This window comes from Tetrahymena thermophila (assembly GCF_000189635.1).
Source record: "Tetrahymena thermophila SB210 genomic scaffold scf_8254712, whole genome shotgun sequence".
Classification (NCBI taxonomy): domain Eukaryota; phylum Ciliophora; class Oligohymenophorea; order Hymenostomatida; family Tetrahymenidae; genus Tetrahymena; species Tetrahymena thermophila.
In genome coordinates, this window is record NW_002476477.1 from 5688 (window position 1) to 24017 (window position 18330).

At 20.9% G+C, this 18330-nt stretch overlaps 2 protein-coding genes across 2 annotated transcripts; one reads left to right on the forward strand and one right to left on the reverse strand. All coding sequences in view use genetic code 6, as the record gives it.

Moving 5' to 3' along the window:
• Positions 1-1866: 1866 nt before the first annotated feature.
• TTHERM_00800250 (transmembrane protein, putative) lies at positions 1867-3465 on the reverse strand (the record flags this gene model as incomplete). The annotated part of the gene is made up of 1 exon (XM_001012371.1): positions 1867-3465. One exon carries the CDS (start codon positions 3463-3465, stop codon positions 1867-1869), a length of 1599 nt encoding a protein of 532 aa, XP_001012371.1.
• A 3989-nt stretch (positions 3466-7454) lies between these two features.
• TTHERM_000800260 (WD domain, G-beta repeat protein) lies at positions 7455-18156 on the forward strand (the record flags this gene model as incomplete). The annotated part of the gene is made up of 20 exons (XM_012796653.1): positions 7455-7964; positions 8132-8715; positions 8796-9093; positions 9460-9891; positions 9978-10394; positions 10446-10709; positions 10761-11102; positions 11183-11380; positions 11428-11589; positions 11835-12514; positions 12554-13443; positions 13621-14346; positions 14400-15023; positions 15264-15666; positions 15725-16304; positions 16363-16653; positions 16707-16883; positions 16935-17760; positions 17823-17956; positions 18002-18156. 20 exons carry the CDS (start codon positions 7455-7457, stop codon positions 18044-18046), a joined length of 8583 nt encoding a protein of 2860 aa, XP_012652107.1. The 3' UTR covers positions 18047-18156.
• Positions 18157-18330: the final 174 nt, after the last annotated feature.

The window sequence follows — 18330 nt, forward strand, 5'->3', positions numbered from 1 at the left end:
TATTTTTAGAAATCAAAGAGCAAAAAATAAGAATCACAAAAATTTGAGTAAGTAATTATAATCAAAATCAGCTTTTAGTTTACGAAAAAAAAAAAAACAAGCAAACAAATTAAATTTTTTAGCGGGAGAAAATTAGAAAAGTAGAAAGTATTTTTTACCTCATAATCTTTGTTTTTTATTCATATAATTTTTAATGTATTTTTAAATATTTCAAGTAAGCAGTAATAATTTTGAGCAAACATAAATCATTTTTACTCTAAAATTATTTTTAACTTATAATTATTTTCTAAATTCTATTTTTCTATTTTACAACAAATTTAGAAAAATGATTGTGATTAAATTCATTTCACTTAATGAAATGATATCTATTGTTTATCATATTCATACTATTTTTAGAAAAATTTAAATATTTAAAGTCATGTTTAAAAATTTATAATAAATATAAAAAACTTTTCTTTAAAACTATTATAACAATAATTTTATCAATTATTTTCTAAAGTTTTCATTTCTTTATAAAATACTAAATTTAAATATAAAATTGTGATTAAATTCATTAATCTAAAAAGGAGAGGTTTTTAATTTAGTATAAACATAAGAAATATTATATTACATTTTAAATTACCTTGGACGATCAAGATTCTTCTTTCAAAAATTCTTTTATATTTTTAAATATTATTTAAAAAAATCCTAATTAATAACTAAATATAAATATTTTATTCATCTAATTTATTTATTTAATCTAATACAACAGTTTTATTCATTATATTTGCAATATTTCTCATTAAAAAAATAAATTCTTTCAGGGAATATTTGAATGAAATATTATCCAACTTTTAATTTGGTTGTTTTTATTATATGATAGAAATAAAAAGAAAGATTTCCCCTTTCTCTATAAATTAATAATAAGGATAAAGATATAAATGTGGCATTAAGCTAGGATATCAAAAGATAACTATTAAATATGTCTCTTTCTAGATTTAATCAAATAAGATAAACATTTTAATGCTATCATATTAATTTGAGTTTAAATACTTATTTAATTTACTTTTTTAATAGAAGGCTTGTTTATAGTAGTTTCTATATTTGCCTAATTTCCTTCAACCTAATTTAATCTAAAAATCAAAAAAGTATAAATAATACACCAAATTAATAGTTTTTTTGATAGTATTTGAAAACCAATAATTTTTTTCAATCCATATATAATAACTATTTCTTATTTTAATTCAATTTATCACCTAAATTACTAAAACTTTATATTTTGTTTAATTGTGAGTAAATGATTGAAGCATGTAGGAGATAAATTATTAACATAGCACGTTCAGATTTTAAGCTCTAGTAGTTGCGGAAACCCAATAATTTAATTCTTTGGCTTACTATAAAATATAAACATTCCATATTTAAAACTCTGTTAGTTAGATAAATGATATCAACAGAATAATATTTATATATAAAATTATGATTTAATTGTTTAAATTTTTCTTTCTTTTTTAAACTAGAGTATATAGATAGAGCTTTGTTTGAAAATAAAGTATAATATAGTAGTTTCTCATTAATTAAGGGCAAACTCAAATCAAAATTTTCGTAAAAATTTATTCCTTTTTAAAAAAATGTGAAAGTATGTTATAGCCCTCCATGTAAAATGCTTGGAGGAGTGAAATTGGTATATTAGGTATCGATTTCAAATCTATTGTCTCTAAAATACTCCGATTTTAAAATTTTTAATATTTAAATTTAAAATTATCGATTTTCTTCAATTAAGAGTTGCTTAGAATTAATAGAAATAACTCAATATGAAAACATGTAAAAAACGCTTTAAAATTTAAATTTATAATGCTTATATATATTTAAACCACGTATTATGTGTTGTCACACAACTTAAACTTCGTTTATAGGTGGCTTATTATATTATGCTTGATACATTCTATGTTATTTTTCTAAAATAACCCCTTAGTAAAAAGTTTAGTATTATTTGATATTTTTACAAGTTTATCTGGCATTATATTAATATAAGACTACAGATGGTCTATCAATGTATTGGTTAGTTTGAGCCTAAAAGGTGCTGTATTTTGAATTTTTAACACAATTTTATTGATCAAATCTTTAGTTGTCAAATTATTCATTAAATCTGTTTGTATATTAATTTCTAAGAGCATTTAGTGAATATAAGCTTGCTAATTATTATCTATAATCCGTTCCTTTTCTATTTTTGTACAAAAATGCGAATGTTAAAATAATTGTTAAAATATAGTAAAGTATCATAGCGGGATGGCAGAAAGCAAAAATGAGCGCAAATGAAATTACTACCATGCACCCAAAAAATGCTATTACAAATAATATTCCTATAATAGGGAAAATTACTAACAACTTCTTATAGCTATCATCTACAATTGATGTTTCCTATCTACCGTCTGAATATGTAGTTGTTACTTCATAGTAGTTTACCGGTGCACTTAAAATATGACTTCCGCATAATGCCATAGCAAGAATAGCAGTAGCAGGAAGAACAATCAAAATTAAGATAGGATAGTACATTAGCTTATCAAATGTTTCAGCTTTACAACACTCTAATAAGATGATTAAGCAAAGAAAACTAAACAATGAGAAAACAATTCCGGCCGCATATGTTTGAACTGCTCCAAAGGTGTAAATACCATACCTCAAATTTGCACATTCTTCATATACAATAGCTGTGAGAGGAGATATTGAAATCACAAAGACGTAGTCAAAAAATAAATTGATATAATCAATATAAGAGATATCAAACTTTTGAGAGTTTGAAATATATTTTTATTTCCATAAATACTTAAATTAGGATGTAGTTTTTGTGATAAAGAATATCTTATAGGCGACTATAAAAAATGAGCAAAAGTAAACCCAAAAATCTGCTTAGTTGATGATGTGAAGAACATCTCGATTTTAGGCTTCTGTGCATTAGTAATTAGAATCTGAAACAGGTTTTGAAGTAGCCTTGAAATAATACTAACCACCTTCTTTTACATAAGCATATTTAGGTCTTACTGCATAAAAGCCAATAGAAATGATCATATAAAGCACGAACATAAATTGTAGTAAAACCTTTATGCCAAAAAAGAAGAGATAAGTATTTGATATTTCTGTTGGTTTAATAGATTCAGTCACTTAATGAATCATACTTATTATCTTTCTTTCTTCTTACTTTTACCTTTCAAGATTTTGATTTTAAACAGGATTAGCAGTAGGGATATTAATTGTTGCGGGTATCTACATCATAGGAATTGCATTTTCAGTAGGTATTTCCATTCCATTTTAACCGTTATAAATAGTAGAAGACTAAGCATGCTAAAGAGTTGGCGCAGTATAAATTTATGAATTCGAATACTATGGTTGCATCACAGGTACTTACATATAAGTTAACAATTTTTGCTCATACTATCCAGTCTAAGGATTGTAAACTTATCCGATGAATGAAGGGCCTATCTGACTCATTAGAAATTTCAGATTTCTTAAAAAATTTAAGAATTTTTGTTTATATTTTAGATAAAATAAAATATGTAATTTATTATTTGTTTGGTTTTTTATAGAGTTTATGGCCTTATATGTATTTCTTATCCTCTTTCTAAGCGTATTATATTTTTTTAGTCTCTAATTAGTTTATTTTTTTGAGAATTTAATCAAATAGTTAAGCCATTTATTTTGATTACTTTTTAAAAAATGTGTAAGTTTAATTTTTTTAGGTTTTAAAAAAAGGTTTATATTCAAATTTTTATAAAAAAGCATCGTTTTTTTTAATTCAAAACAAAAATCAAAAACAATTATTTCAAAATTTGAGTGAATAAAATCACAATCAGCTTTTAAATTTTGTAATAAGTAAGAAAGATATTTAATTAATTTTATAGTTAGAAAATATTTGAAAAACAAAAAGTATCTTTTCGCTCATAATATTTGTTTCATACTCATATAATTTTAAGTATTTTTTAAATATTTTAAGAAACCTTTAAGAATTTTTAACAAATATAAAATAATTTTTCTCTAAAACAATTTTAACTTATATTTATTCTAACAATTATAATCTAAAATATATATTTCTCTAAGTTACAACCAAGAAATTTAAATATTAGATTATGATTAATTTGATTTCTGTAATAAAGAAATGATATCTATCTATTCATACAATTTTTTTGAGGAAAATTGAAATGTTTAAAGCCACCTTTTAGAATTTATAATAAATATAAAACACATTTTTCTAAAATTAATTTTAACTTCTAATTATTCTAACAATTACTTTCTAAAGTATTCATTTATATTTGTTACATTAAATTTAAATATAATATTGTGATTTATATCACTTCTCTTAAAAGGAGATGCTTCTAATTTAGTGTAAACGTAAGAAATTCAATCTTACATATTATTCAATTAATTTGAACGATTAAGATAATTCTTTCAAAAATTCTTATATATCTTTAAATATTAGAAGAAAAAATCCTAATTACTTTATTTAAATATTGTATTATTCAAATTCATTAATTTAATCTTATTGATTTTATTCATTACATATCCAAATTTTCTCTTTCTACAAAATAAATTCTTTGACTTTTAGGATATTGCATTTTGAATGAAATTTACCCAAGTATTAAATTTTGTGTTTTTATAATTATTGATAGAAATTATCAGAACAATTATTCTCTTTTCTTATAAAAGTATTAAAGTTATAAAAGTGAAAATAAGCTGGGATATCTAAAGATAACTTTAAAAATGTTCTTTATATTTTAGTCTAACAAGAAAATAATTTTAATGCCATCATATGAATTTGGATTAAAATACTTATTTACTCTGCTTGAATTATTAGAGTGATTTCTATATTTACCTAACTTTCAAATTTAATCTAAGGAGGAAAAAAAGAAAAAAATATTAATTAATCAAATTAATAGACTGATTTGATTATGTTTAGAAATCAATTATATCTTTCTTTTTTTTCTCAATCCATAAATAATAGTTATTTCTTTTTTTGATTGAACTTATCACCTACATTTAAATTTCCATGAATTTTTTACTTTAAAATCTTTGAGCTGTCTAACATCTATTTATTTATTAAATTTTTTGTAAGATTACTTCTTTTTTTTAAATGTACAGAATTACCACACATGCATTCACACACAAAAGGAGCCAAAACACTTCATTTATTGATTTTAAAATTTATTTTATTAGTATAAATTATTATAAAAGTCTAATTAAAATAAAATCATATTTTTTAATAGTACCTACTTTATAATTTTAATATTTAAGACATGCAAAAAATACAAGATAATCGCAATTTATAATATTCCATAGTATCAGATTAAAAAATATTATATTATATATACTCCACAATTAATATTTTTGAGTCCTTATTAATAAATAGTACTATTTTTTATAAAGAAAATATAAAAATATTTGGTTAATTTTAAATAAATATATGTTTCTCCATTAATTTTAAATTTTATTATTGTAATTGATTATTCTATTTATTTAATTGAGGTTTGAGCATGACTTAAAATAATTAGAATAATTATTAATTAGGATTTTTTTGTTTTTAATTGATTTGAAAAAGATATTTTAAATAGATAGAATTTGAATAAAATCATTTGAGATTCTTAATAATTTATAAGTATAATTAAATTTATTTTTTTATTAGGTTTGATTTTATGAATTTTAGTAAAAGCTGATTAATTAATAAAACTTTATCTTATATTTTATTTATATTTTATTGTAAATATTTCATTCAAGTAAATAGCCTAATAAAAACCTAAAAGAGCACCTCCAGATTTTAATCTTTTAAACGCGGAATTTCAATAATTTAACTATTGGATTTTCTACTTATAATAACTTTTTCAGGTTTTAAGATTCCACTAATTAGATAATGTATTTACATAAAAACTATGATATTGCAGTCTAAATATATATTTTTTTTTTAAATAAGTAAATATTATATATTATTTTATTTTAATATAAAGCATTGAATTTAATTTATTATGCAATAAAATTTTATATAAATTCATTAAATTAATTCAATAAAATAATATAGTTCTCTTAATGATAATTTACTTTAACAATTAATTTTTAAAAATATTTAGAATTACTTCAAGTTATTAAAATCAACCAAGACTTCTAATTTTCAATTATTAATTAAAATGTGCAATAAAATAATTAAATCCTTACTATTATTAGCTTTAATTTATTGTCTTTGAAATTATAATGTTTGCTTCTTTTATTAACTTATTTTACATAAATAATTTTTATCTAAATATTTAACTATTTATTTGTTTATTTTTAAACAAAAGTTACTTGAAATTTTTTTTACAAATTTTTGTCTTTCCTAATTATTCTTAAAAAATCATTGATTTTAGAATAAAATAACTTTATTTTTACTTCAAATATTTAAATAAAAATATAAATTATCAGCCATTTATTTAATTTATTTAATGATCTGATTAAATAAATGTGATCATACTAGATAGAATATTTATTTTAGAAATCTTGTTAAAAATTTAATTTCAAATACTGAAATTATAACATCATATTTTCTTATAACAAGCAATAAATTTTAAATTTATTAAACAAATGTCATATTAAAAATTAATTTAATAAAAGTTAAATAAATAAATTAATAATATTTTGAAGTATTTATAATAATAAATTGTATTAATTTTCATTTGAGAGTTAACACTAAAAATATATTCATTTTTTATTTTTATTGTTATTAAAACCAAATTATACTTCAAAAATAAAACCTCAAATTTCAGATTTAAAATTTGATCATGCTATTAAACTGTTCTTTGACCAAAAAAATCTTTATCTATATAGTTATTAAATATTTTGTGTTAAATTTATGGAATCAGGTGTTGAAAAGTCAAATTTTTATACTTTTTAATATGAACGAATTTTAGAATAAAGTTGATTTTTCAATAAGGAGAGTATAATTTGAAAATAATTTATTTATTTTTGACCTTCCTTAAAGATATCTAAAAATTATTTCATCTTTTTCTAATAATATAATAGCTAAAAATATCCTTATTTACTTTTTAAATATTTTTAAAATTTGATATTTCTTTTTGAAATTTTACATTTATTATTAAACTAAATACTTTTATTTTTGCTAATTTGCTAAAAAAAATATTTTTAGTCTAATTAATTAGTGCAGAAATAAACAAAAAATTATTATTATATTTTATAAAATTTTGATAAAAAATAAATTTGATGAATATAAAATGAATTGCCAAGAATTAATATTTTCATAAAAATATACTTTATTAAATCACATATCAGGAAAAATAGTTAAAACAACATAAAATAGATAACTTTCTTCGTTTTTTAAAATCATCAAAAAAAAAATTAATAAATTTAGATTATTAAATATATAACAAATCTGAATAACATACAATTTACAACTTGATTTAAATAAGTATAATTAACTTAAAATACCATATTACAACAAATAAATGAATTTAATTTATCGAATATTTATTTGTTTAAGCTTAGTAAAGCTCTCTCATTAGTAAGTATGCCCTTTCGACTTCAACTTAGGATATTCATCAAGAAATTGCTAAGGAACAAGCTCTGAAAATGTTGTTTTAGGTGGTGAATTATTCTACTTTAAAGATTAAGATTAATTTTCTAATCTTATGGTTAATTATGGAAGCTCTGGATTATTTGGAGTATGGAATTTAACTGACGCTAGTCTCCTCTATTCCACTACTTATTATTAAGATTAAAATATTGAATTTCATTCAATCTTTGTTGATTAGTAAGTCAATTTTTCTGATCCAACTATATCTTAGACTTTTGTTTACATTGTTGATTAAAGATTGAACGTATATTAGTAAAGCCTTTATTAGGATTAAGGTAAGCTCATCCTTTAAGGCTCATCTATGGTAAATAACTTCCCTATATAAATTAAATTATGTTACAATATTAGAAAAAACATCCTCTTCTACCCTTAAGATAATTATGTAAGCTTTTTATTTTCCTTAAACAATTAAACCATCATAAACAAGCTTTAAATGAAACATTAATGATCTATATTTTTTTAAAATATTATTTATAGCTAAAACAATTTTATACATTATTATTAAATAAATATTTATAAGAAAGAAAAAAAATTATTATTAATTAATAGGTCTACTAAAGAAAAAATAATTATGATTTTTAAGTAGAAATAGACTCTTAAGGAATTCAATGCGAAAGTGATTTTAATTAAGAATTTATTTTTATTCTTTCTTCTTAAAGCTTTATTTACGTGATAAATCAGAATTCTTTTTAAATAGAAAAGTAATTTTAATTTAATTAAGGGAAGATCAGTTATTTACAATTTAATTAAAATTATTGGTTGACTTTCATAAGTTAAAATAAAAGCAATTACTTAATTTACTTATTAGATTAAAATGTGAATCCTGTTCTATTATTTTCTACTCCTAATTAAATTAACGATTATGGATTTCTAAAGAATAATACTTTAATTGCTTGCGGGACAAACTCATTAATTTAATTTGGCAATTATTCAGTTAATCCTTTAGCTTAAGGAATCGATACTACTGACTATGATTACAAAAATATTTAGCCTGATCTTGATATAAGTTAACTTAATTATACTAATTTAGTTATTGGAGACGATTACACAGTATTTTATGGGAGCCAATCAGTTATAACTATAGTAATAAATACAAATCTAGTTGTATAGCTTCACAAATATTTAGGAGCTTCGTAATATTTTATATTTATTTTAATATAATTTTCTTTTGTAATAAAATTAAATTTAATGAAAATTATTTTATTTATTTCAGGTTGCTAGTTGGATTGATTCCTAAAGCTGTTATTGAGGGTTCATTGCTAAAAACTTTATCATCAAGCGGTCTTTTATTTTTGGAGATGTCAAATGGATAATTAAAAAAGCACACAAGTTGTTTTAGGGCTTTATCTGTTTATGAAGAAAAAATAGTTGGATTATATTTTGATGATGAATTGCTTAGAGTATATGCCCTTGAAAACTAAGGAAAATTAGGATATTTTGGTTACCCTAAAGGAGAATACCTGACTCAGTACTATAATCTTTCACAAAATAGCGCATGGAATTATAATAAAGTAAATGAGAAAATTAAATTTATTAATTTCTAATTTATTAATATGAAAATATTTGAAGTTCAAATATGATTAATTATGAGATAAAAAATTTGGTTTGGCTTTTTTAATTTTGAATGCAAATTTCTTAATTGGAAAAGTTTATTTTAACTTTAAGTAACAAATATACACATATTTTAATATACTTATAAATATATTATACAAATTTTATATGAAATAATTTTGAGATAAGTTATTAGAAAATATAAGTTTCATTTACTTAATGAAATTTCTTATTTATATTTTCTAATAATGATCTATTTTTAAACCAATATTTATTTAATATTATATTCTAAATAATTTATTTATTTTTTATTATTTATTAAATAGAAAGCAGATTAAATATACATTTGGGGTACTGGAGGTCCTTCTAATTTTGTTGTTGTAACTTCATATCTTAATGGAACATATTTGGGATAGCTTTAATTTAATGATAACTTTACTGTTAACAATGTCTACTATGATAATTATTTAGAAATTATAATCGTGGTTGATCCGACTTAAAGCATATAGGCCTTTAGCCTTTAAAATTTTTTAAAGGTTTATGAATAATCAATCGAAAACAATAATATTTAAATCTTTTAAAGTTAATTGGGTGTGATTATTATTTACTAATCTATTATTTAAATATTATCCAAAGGATAAACTAATTAATATCTTTCTATTAATAATTTGAACTTAAAAGAATTTATATTCGAATAAACTTACTTTGACTCTATCTCAAACTCTTTAATTATGGCAAAAACAGATAAAACAATATAAGTACTTTTTACTATTTTAATTGATAAATTTATTTCATGGTTTTTGTAATTTTCAATTATTTTTTGTAAAAAAAAATATATATTTAGGTATTCAGCATAGATAGTTAATTTAATGCAATTAGCTAAAATTTGTCAATTTTAATGTAGAATAATTAAATAATCTCAAATATTTGCTATGGAAATCAATACCTAATTATTTTAATGAATCTTCCTAATCAAGTAGTTGTTATAAATAAACAAACAAATAAATAAAGTATCATCAATAATTTAACTATAATTCCAAGCCAATGCTTACTTCTGCTTAATGAGGATCTTCTTTTAGTTATTTCTAATATAAGTGATCTGTTGTTTATGAATGTCTCGTCTTTAAACATTTTAAAAAATGATGTTTTAGATGAGTTAAGTAGTGTTTCTTTAATTGAAATAGATTTTTAAGAAAATTTATTAATAATATTGCTTTCTAGTTCAAAGATTATTAGCTATGATTACATCTAACTAAAATAAGTAAATTATAATTAATTATTTATTAAAATATTTAAAATTTTATTTGAAAAGGTTTGCGATTGGACACCAGTAAATGCTATTACTGTTTCTACATTCTAGATAAACACAAATTATAAAATGATTGTTTATGGCTCGGGTATTTTAATATATTTTACTGATTACTCTTAGAAGAAATTAATAAGTGAAATTCAATTATCAGAAGGAGCTTAAGGAGGGGTTGTTGATTTATAAACAAACAGCTATTTTGTTTACACAAATAAAATTTATTAATTTGATCTTTAAACAAATAATTTAATCCAAGTTTCTATATTTTAGGTAATTCTTTTATTTAGTTTACATTTTTACATTTTAAAAATAAAATACTAGCATGATGATATAATTACATAATTAGAAATAATTTATGAATGGAACATAATAATAACATCTTCATTTGATAACACTATGGCAGTATGGAGTTACCCTGAATTATAATTTATGCAAAGATTATACCACGATCCAGTAGATTGTGTAAAAGTAAATAATTTTGAAGTAGAATTAGAAAGAAACAGAGTATTCTCAGGTTGTAGGTATGGAAGTGTTTACATCTGGAAGAAGTATGCTTTAAATAATACTTTTTATTTAGGAAATGATTTGTAATATATCTTAACAAATTGGAATGTAACGTCAATTATAGTTGATAACTCGAATGATTACTTATTTTTGATTGGAGTAATTTAAATTCATCTTAAACTTTTATTGCTTTTAAATCTGTTTTAAACAAATTTTAAATATTTTTTATACTAATAAAGTGGTACTGGTATCCATTAATAATCTAACTAAGTACAGTAGAGTAATCAATTAATGTTATTGCAATGTTATAAGGTATAAATGCTGTATACGACAAGCTTAATTAGTGCTTAATACTTTCTGATTAAGATGGAAATGTTTGGAATTATAATATTACTTCAAGAACTTATATTTTCAATAAATAAAATGCAATTCATCAAGTATTTTTATTTTTAATCATGCAATCATTTAATTTTTATTTTTCAAGGGTTGGGTAAATTAATTAGTTATTGATCCAGCAAATTAAATTTTTGCAAGTATGGGTGATGATTGCTCGATTTAAATATGGCCTTATAACTCTGATAAGAGCTAAATACCTTTATTTTTTTTTAGGAATACAGCAAAAATACAATCTGGAAAATTGGATTTAGTATATTTTTAAACTTTTATAATTTATTATTTAAAAACTTTACTATTTAAAGAATAACTAGATATTGATTATTTCAGATGCCAATTATAATATTCTATTGCTCAAATATCCTTTGCTATATGTTATTAAATCCTTTGATTCACACACTGCTTAGATAAACTCGTTTATAATTAATTGGAATTAATTTCTAGTAAATTTAATTATTTTTAAATTATAGATAAATATTTATTTTGTTTTACAATTAGATTTTATCTTTTTCAAATGATAAAACTGTAAAATTTTGGGAATATGAGCTTGGAATTGAAGAAAAGTACTTTTAAATTATATAAAGAGCTACTTCAGTAATGAGTTATGCCTATGATGAAACAGAAAACACAATATACTATGTTAGATCTGAAGGAAATGTATAAAAGTGGTCGATCATGAGTGAGTAGACAGAAAATGGGTTTAATTTGTAATATAATGATAGATATAATAATACTATATTTTTAATCAACGATGAAGTTTTTATTTTAGCTACTACAAAATAATTAAAGTTAATAATGAAATAAACTTTAGAAGTACTTGAAAGTATACAAGTGGAATGCTCTCATAGTATAAATATATATGATATTATTATTTGTGGTTATCATTCTAAGTTGACCTCTTTTAAGCTAATCTAAACTAATATAAATAACAATTATAGCTTCTAATTAAAATATTTGTATTAATAAAATTTGGATTATCCATTGTATAAACTACAGAATGGAATTAAATCTAAAACTGAATTCCTAATTATTCTTGTAAACCATTCTATTTCTTTCATAGAAAGCTCTACAGGTTTAGTAACTAAATCATTTCCTCTTATTCACAAATAAGTTATTGTAGAATTAATAATATTTAGCTAACAAATTATATTTAGCTATTCCTTTGATGGCTAATTAGTGTAATATGACATATAATAAAATAAAGTTTTAATTTATAGAATAATTTAGTTAAATTATCCAATACTTTAAGTGGTAATAAACGCAGATTATATTTTAGTGAATCTAAAAAAGTCAAACTTCTGTTAAATCTATAAAAATGACAATTCGACAGTTTTTACATTACTATCTCTTATTTAAGCAGCTTCTCGCTGGCAAACAAATTAATAAATAATTCTCTCTCCAGAAAATTAGACTATTCTTGTGAGTTCTGATTTCTACTACATTTCTTTTGATTATAAATCATTTAAATAGCTTTATTATTATCAAAGCAATATTTTTGTAGAAAGCACATTTATGAAAAGAAAAGTTACATTAATTTAATAGAATTAATTCTTTATTTAATAAGGATAATCTTTTATAGTCATAGCATCTAGTGATTTGTCTTAGTAAAATATGATAGTTGTCTAAAAAATATTAAACAGAAACTCATTTTATGAAAATATAAATATAAAATTAGATTAAATAAATGATTCATATGTAGTTACAGTTCTTTCATTTAACCTTCAAGGATTTAATTATTTAATGACTGATACTCAAGGATAAATGTCATGCTAACAAAATTTGTAAGATGCTAATTTTTTTGACATCTACAAGAGAGTTCGCGATTATTTGAATTTGAGGAATAACTTATAAACTGATTATAGTTTATAAATGTCTCATTTATTTAATTTAAATATGACTAAGTCATTTACATTTTATGGATTCCCTTAAATAAATTCTAATTTCTAAATGCTTGTACAATTAACAGTCTAAGGAGATAATTAAAAGTAATTGATTAATGGATATTTCTATTTCAATTAATTATTGCAATCATAAAATATAGCAAGCTTAAAATTAAATCATTTAATAATTGAACTTAAAGATGATGATAATAATGAGTAACTTTCAAGTATTAAATTAAAATAAGTTGAATTTATTTCAAGCTATATAATTTTTAACAATTAATCATTTAATATGAGTAATTTACAGCTTTTTCACATGAAAAATATAACCATAAACCAATAAAATATATCTTTTTGTTAAAGTGCTTTTATTATTACTAATACTCAATCAATAATTATTGAAGATAGTATTATTAACAAAAATACCTTAAATACAACTTCATTTTTTAATTTCAACAATTCAATTACTAACAACCAATCTTCATAGTTCATTTTTAGCAGAAATTAAATATTAAATAATAAGTTAAATTAAAGCTCAATTTTTTTATTTGAATTTATAAGTGATGTTGTTTTTCAGAGTAACCAAATCGAAGACAACTTTAGTGAGGAAAGCTCTTATTTAATATAATCATTAATTACTACTAAAATAATTATTTCAAATATGTATTTTAATAACAATATAAATTTAGCAATAATAAATAATTAGAAAATATTAAAGACTATTCAAAATTCTTTGATGTTTACTATTGAGGTTGAGAATAATTATTTAGAAATATCAAAAAGTATTATAAACTAAAATAGATATTTAGCTACAGATAGTTATATGATTTATTCTAATTCATCACAAATTTTACTATAAGATACATAAATAAATAAATTGATTAGTAACTCTATGATTAGTTTAATAACCTTATTATCTTAGAATTTGTAATTAAACTAATTAAGTGCTTCAGAAAGTCAATCATAAATTTAACCTTTTTTCTCTATTAGTTTGAGCAAAGTTTGGATATAGTAGTCTTCATTTGACTCAAATAGCCTTCTTAATCAATTTCTAGGAGGAGGTGTTTTTTACTTTATATCTTCTTAAGTAAATATTTCAAACAGTACATTTTCTAAGAATTCAGCCTAAAGTAATTATTATTATTTTTTTATTATTTTATGAAATATATAATTATCTATTTAGATGGAGGATCTCTTTATTTTATTGACTAATGTGATGGCTTAATTTCTAATACTACTTTTATTAGCAATTATGCTAGGGAAAATGGAGGAGTGCTTATTCTGAATAACTCTGATATTCAAATATAAAAGACAATCTTTTAATTTAATAAAGCTTTGATAGGAGGAGTTGTAAGGTATTTAACATTTTAACCAAAGTTTTTGTAAAAAAGTAGTAAAAACAAAGTTTTAGATTCATGCGGAACTACTTTTGAAAATGTTTGTTTATAAAATTAAGGTTAGTTTTATGGAAATAATTTTGGTTCTTATCCATAAACTATTAAAATAAATAATATAACAGTAGAAAATAATGGAGTATATACGTTTTAAAATGTGCAAAGTGGAACTTAAGGCCAAATTTTAGAAATTTAATTGTTTGATGAAGAAGGAGATATAGTAAAAGTATAAAATAGTGATAGTTTGCCATCTAGTATAGCTTAAGAGTTTTAATATTATTAAGTTGCTCTATATGAACTATATTAAGTAAACTAATTGCAAGATATTTCTTTAAGAAATTTAAAGTTAGACGGCACTACATTAAAATAATTTTAAACTGATAAATTCCTTTTAAACTAATATTCATCATCAGGTAATAGATTTAAACAATAAAAATGTTAAAAATATACTTATTGCTATTTTTAAATCACTTATATTATTATCAAACAAATTTTAACAAAATAATTAATTATTATTGAATTAAAAGCTATCACAATAAAATATACAAATTATATTAATAATTTAATAGAAAGAAAATTTTTTCTAAAAATTAAATATTAAAAAATTTATTGAATAATCTGAAAAAACATAAAAATAATTTTAAAAAAATTAGGATAACTTGGAAAAAAAGGAGAAGCTGTTTTATTTATCTATGGATTTGAGCTTTTATCAAACTAGAGTTTAAGATTTACTGATTCTATAGTTATTTTTATCAATTACATATTTAGATAGTGCTAGGTAGGTGAGATAATATAGCCTGCTTGCACTAATTGCTCTTTAGCAAATTGTTACACCTGTTAAAATGGGACTTACTCTATTTAAGATCCTACATAAAATTCAAATAATTTACAATGTAAACCATGCGATTATAAATCTTGTGATTCTTGTGAGGGAAATAAAATATCTTTAAAGAAAGGATTTTGGAGATTAAATAAATACGATGACAATATCATTCCTTGTGGTAAGTCAATAGATTTATGTACCGGTTAAGAGGATACTAATTATTGCTCTGAAGGGTAATTTTGAAATTTAAACATAGATTTATATACAAATATTTCTTATCTAAATATAAAGATAAATAGGTCCTTTATGTTAGACTTGTGATTATTTAGGATAATTTTGGAATAGCTCATATGCTTAAAATAATTTAGATAATAAATGTTTTAAGTGTGGTTCCGAATCATAATATATAGCTGCATAGTTCTTTCTTAGCATTATAACATTATTATATTTGACATATATTTTTTATGAGACAAAGGTAAATCTAAATTTGATGGCTAAAGCTCTAATTTTAGATAGAATAGGACTAATAAGACTAGGAACTTCAGGATAAATAGGTGAAAAATCTTTTTACAGTAGAATTATGATTAGATATCTATAAATATTTCTAAGTATCTCTACTTTGAGTCCTCATTCTATTTTTAATGTTTAGATCACTTCAATATTCTCACCTGTAAGCTCAAATTAAAATTTACTTGACTGTATGTTAAGTAAATTTAGTAATACAGTCCCAGTTTATTATTATAAAGTGCTATTTTTTGTGGCGATTCCTTTCATCATAATTCCTTTAGGATATATATTTTATAATTTAATCATATTTATTTTAAGTTACTTTACCAACCAAACTAGAACTTCTTATAATTATGAATACAAAGTAAATTTTATTATTTAATATTTTTCATAATTTTAACACTATTTATTAAACATAAAAGAAAGATGCATCTATAATATGTTTTATATTTCTTTTCTTCTTTTTGTAGCAGAGTACATTTGAATCTTTAGTTTAACCATTTACATGTAAGCAAATAGGAAGTTAGTATTTAATAAGCTATTACTTGTTAGAAAAATGCTATTCTTCAGATCATATATTTTTAATTGGAGTGGTTATTCTACCAGCAATTTTTTTATGGATAATTTTAATTCCAGGTATATTAATGTGGAAAATTTGGAGCAAATCTTAGTAGCAGGATAATTTTTCATAAGAATTTTATTTAACAAAAAAAGTATAAATTAATTAAAACAATAATAATCTATTAAAAATTTATTTTAATAAAAGTATGGATTTCTTTTTTATGGCTATAAAAGAAATTTTTATTTATGGGAGTTTTTGTCTATGAATTTAAGACTAATATTAGTGTTTCTTGTATAATATTTTGATGAAGATATTCTCAGCAGAGCTTCTTTAATGTTGGTTTTCCTTTACTTGTATCTTATGCTTTTGCAAAAACATAAAGTAATTTAAGTTTCTTAATCAGAACTAAGATTTATTAATTTTATTTTAAAGCCTTATTAAAAGAGTAATTACTTTAAGATAGACATGCTATTTTCTTAAATATGTTGTCTCCTTACAATAATAAGCATTTTATTAAATGTCTTACAATCAGATATATTTTTATATTTTGGATAGATAATAATCTATATTCTTTAGCTGGTTGCTTTCTTGAGAATTTTTTTAATGTATTTAGATGCTTAAATTAGATTAAATTACCATAACTTAAAAAAAAAAAAGTTAGTATAATGCTTCAAAGCCATTTTATTAAGAGACTGTTTAATAAATAGGATTTTCAAGAGTATTTTAAAAAGATATTTATTATATTTCTATTTATTAATATTTCATACTGAGGATAATTCATTTAAAAAATTCAATAATTTCTAATTACTAAGACTTTGGCTTCAAGATTTTATTCAAAAAAAAAAGAAAAATATTTAGGCTTCTTTGATTTAGAGTTTGAAAACTTAAGAAAATTATTTAAAAGATTTTTCTCCACAAAGTAACTCTTTAAGAAAGACTCTACTTAATAATAGATCACCTAAAAATTTTCTACTAATATAAAACTCTACTTAATCGTGCCTTAAAGATAACTCTCCATAAAGATAAAGCACATATAAAAATTAAAAATAAACCTTTTAAATAAATGATATCAAAAGTAGTAATATTAACTTTACACCATTAAATTCCCTTAATACTAAAAAGTTAGGACAAAAAATGTCCTAAAAGCTAATTTAAATGCAGCAATTAGATTTTGAGTCTTAAATTAGCGAATCTTATTCAGAATTTGGTAGGCAAGATTCAATACAAAATTAAGATTTATATTATTTTAAAGTTAAAAGTAATAATTTTATTTATTTAAATTTTATTAAAACATAAAATTATTTTAACTGAAAAATTTAGAAAATTCAAGAAATATTACTTAATTTAATAATTAAGAATTTATTCAGACAAATAAAAATGACTTGGAATTAGAATCGATATTTTTAAGTGTATAAGCTACATAAAGACAACAAACAATCGTCAATGCTAATCAAGTAAATATTTTTGAGCTTTTATTTTTTAATTTATTTTTTTTTAAGTGTGAAATAGTTGACAAAAACCAAATAAACAAATTGAATGACTGAATTTTATAAATTCATTCATATTTTTATATTTGATTTTTATAAATTTGTAAAATGTAGCTATTAATACTGTAATTTTTATTTAAATCATTTAATAATAATTATTATGGCTGTTTTTAAATTAAAAAATATTTTTTTATAATCATTTTTTAAAACTTTATATGTATTCGCAAATTAAATATTTTTATGATATTTTTAAAGAAAAAAATTATTTTTTCTCAATCTAATTTGGATTATATTTTTCTTGAAAGAAACAATAAATTTTGTATTTATTAAACAAATGGCAA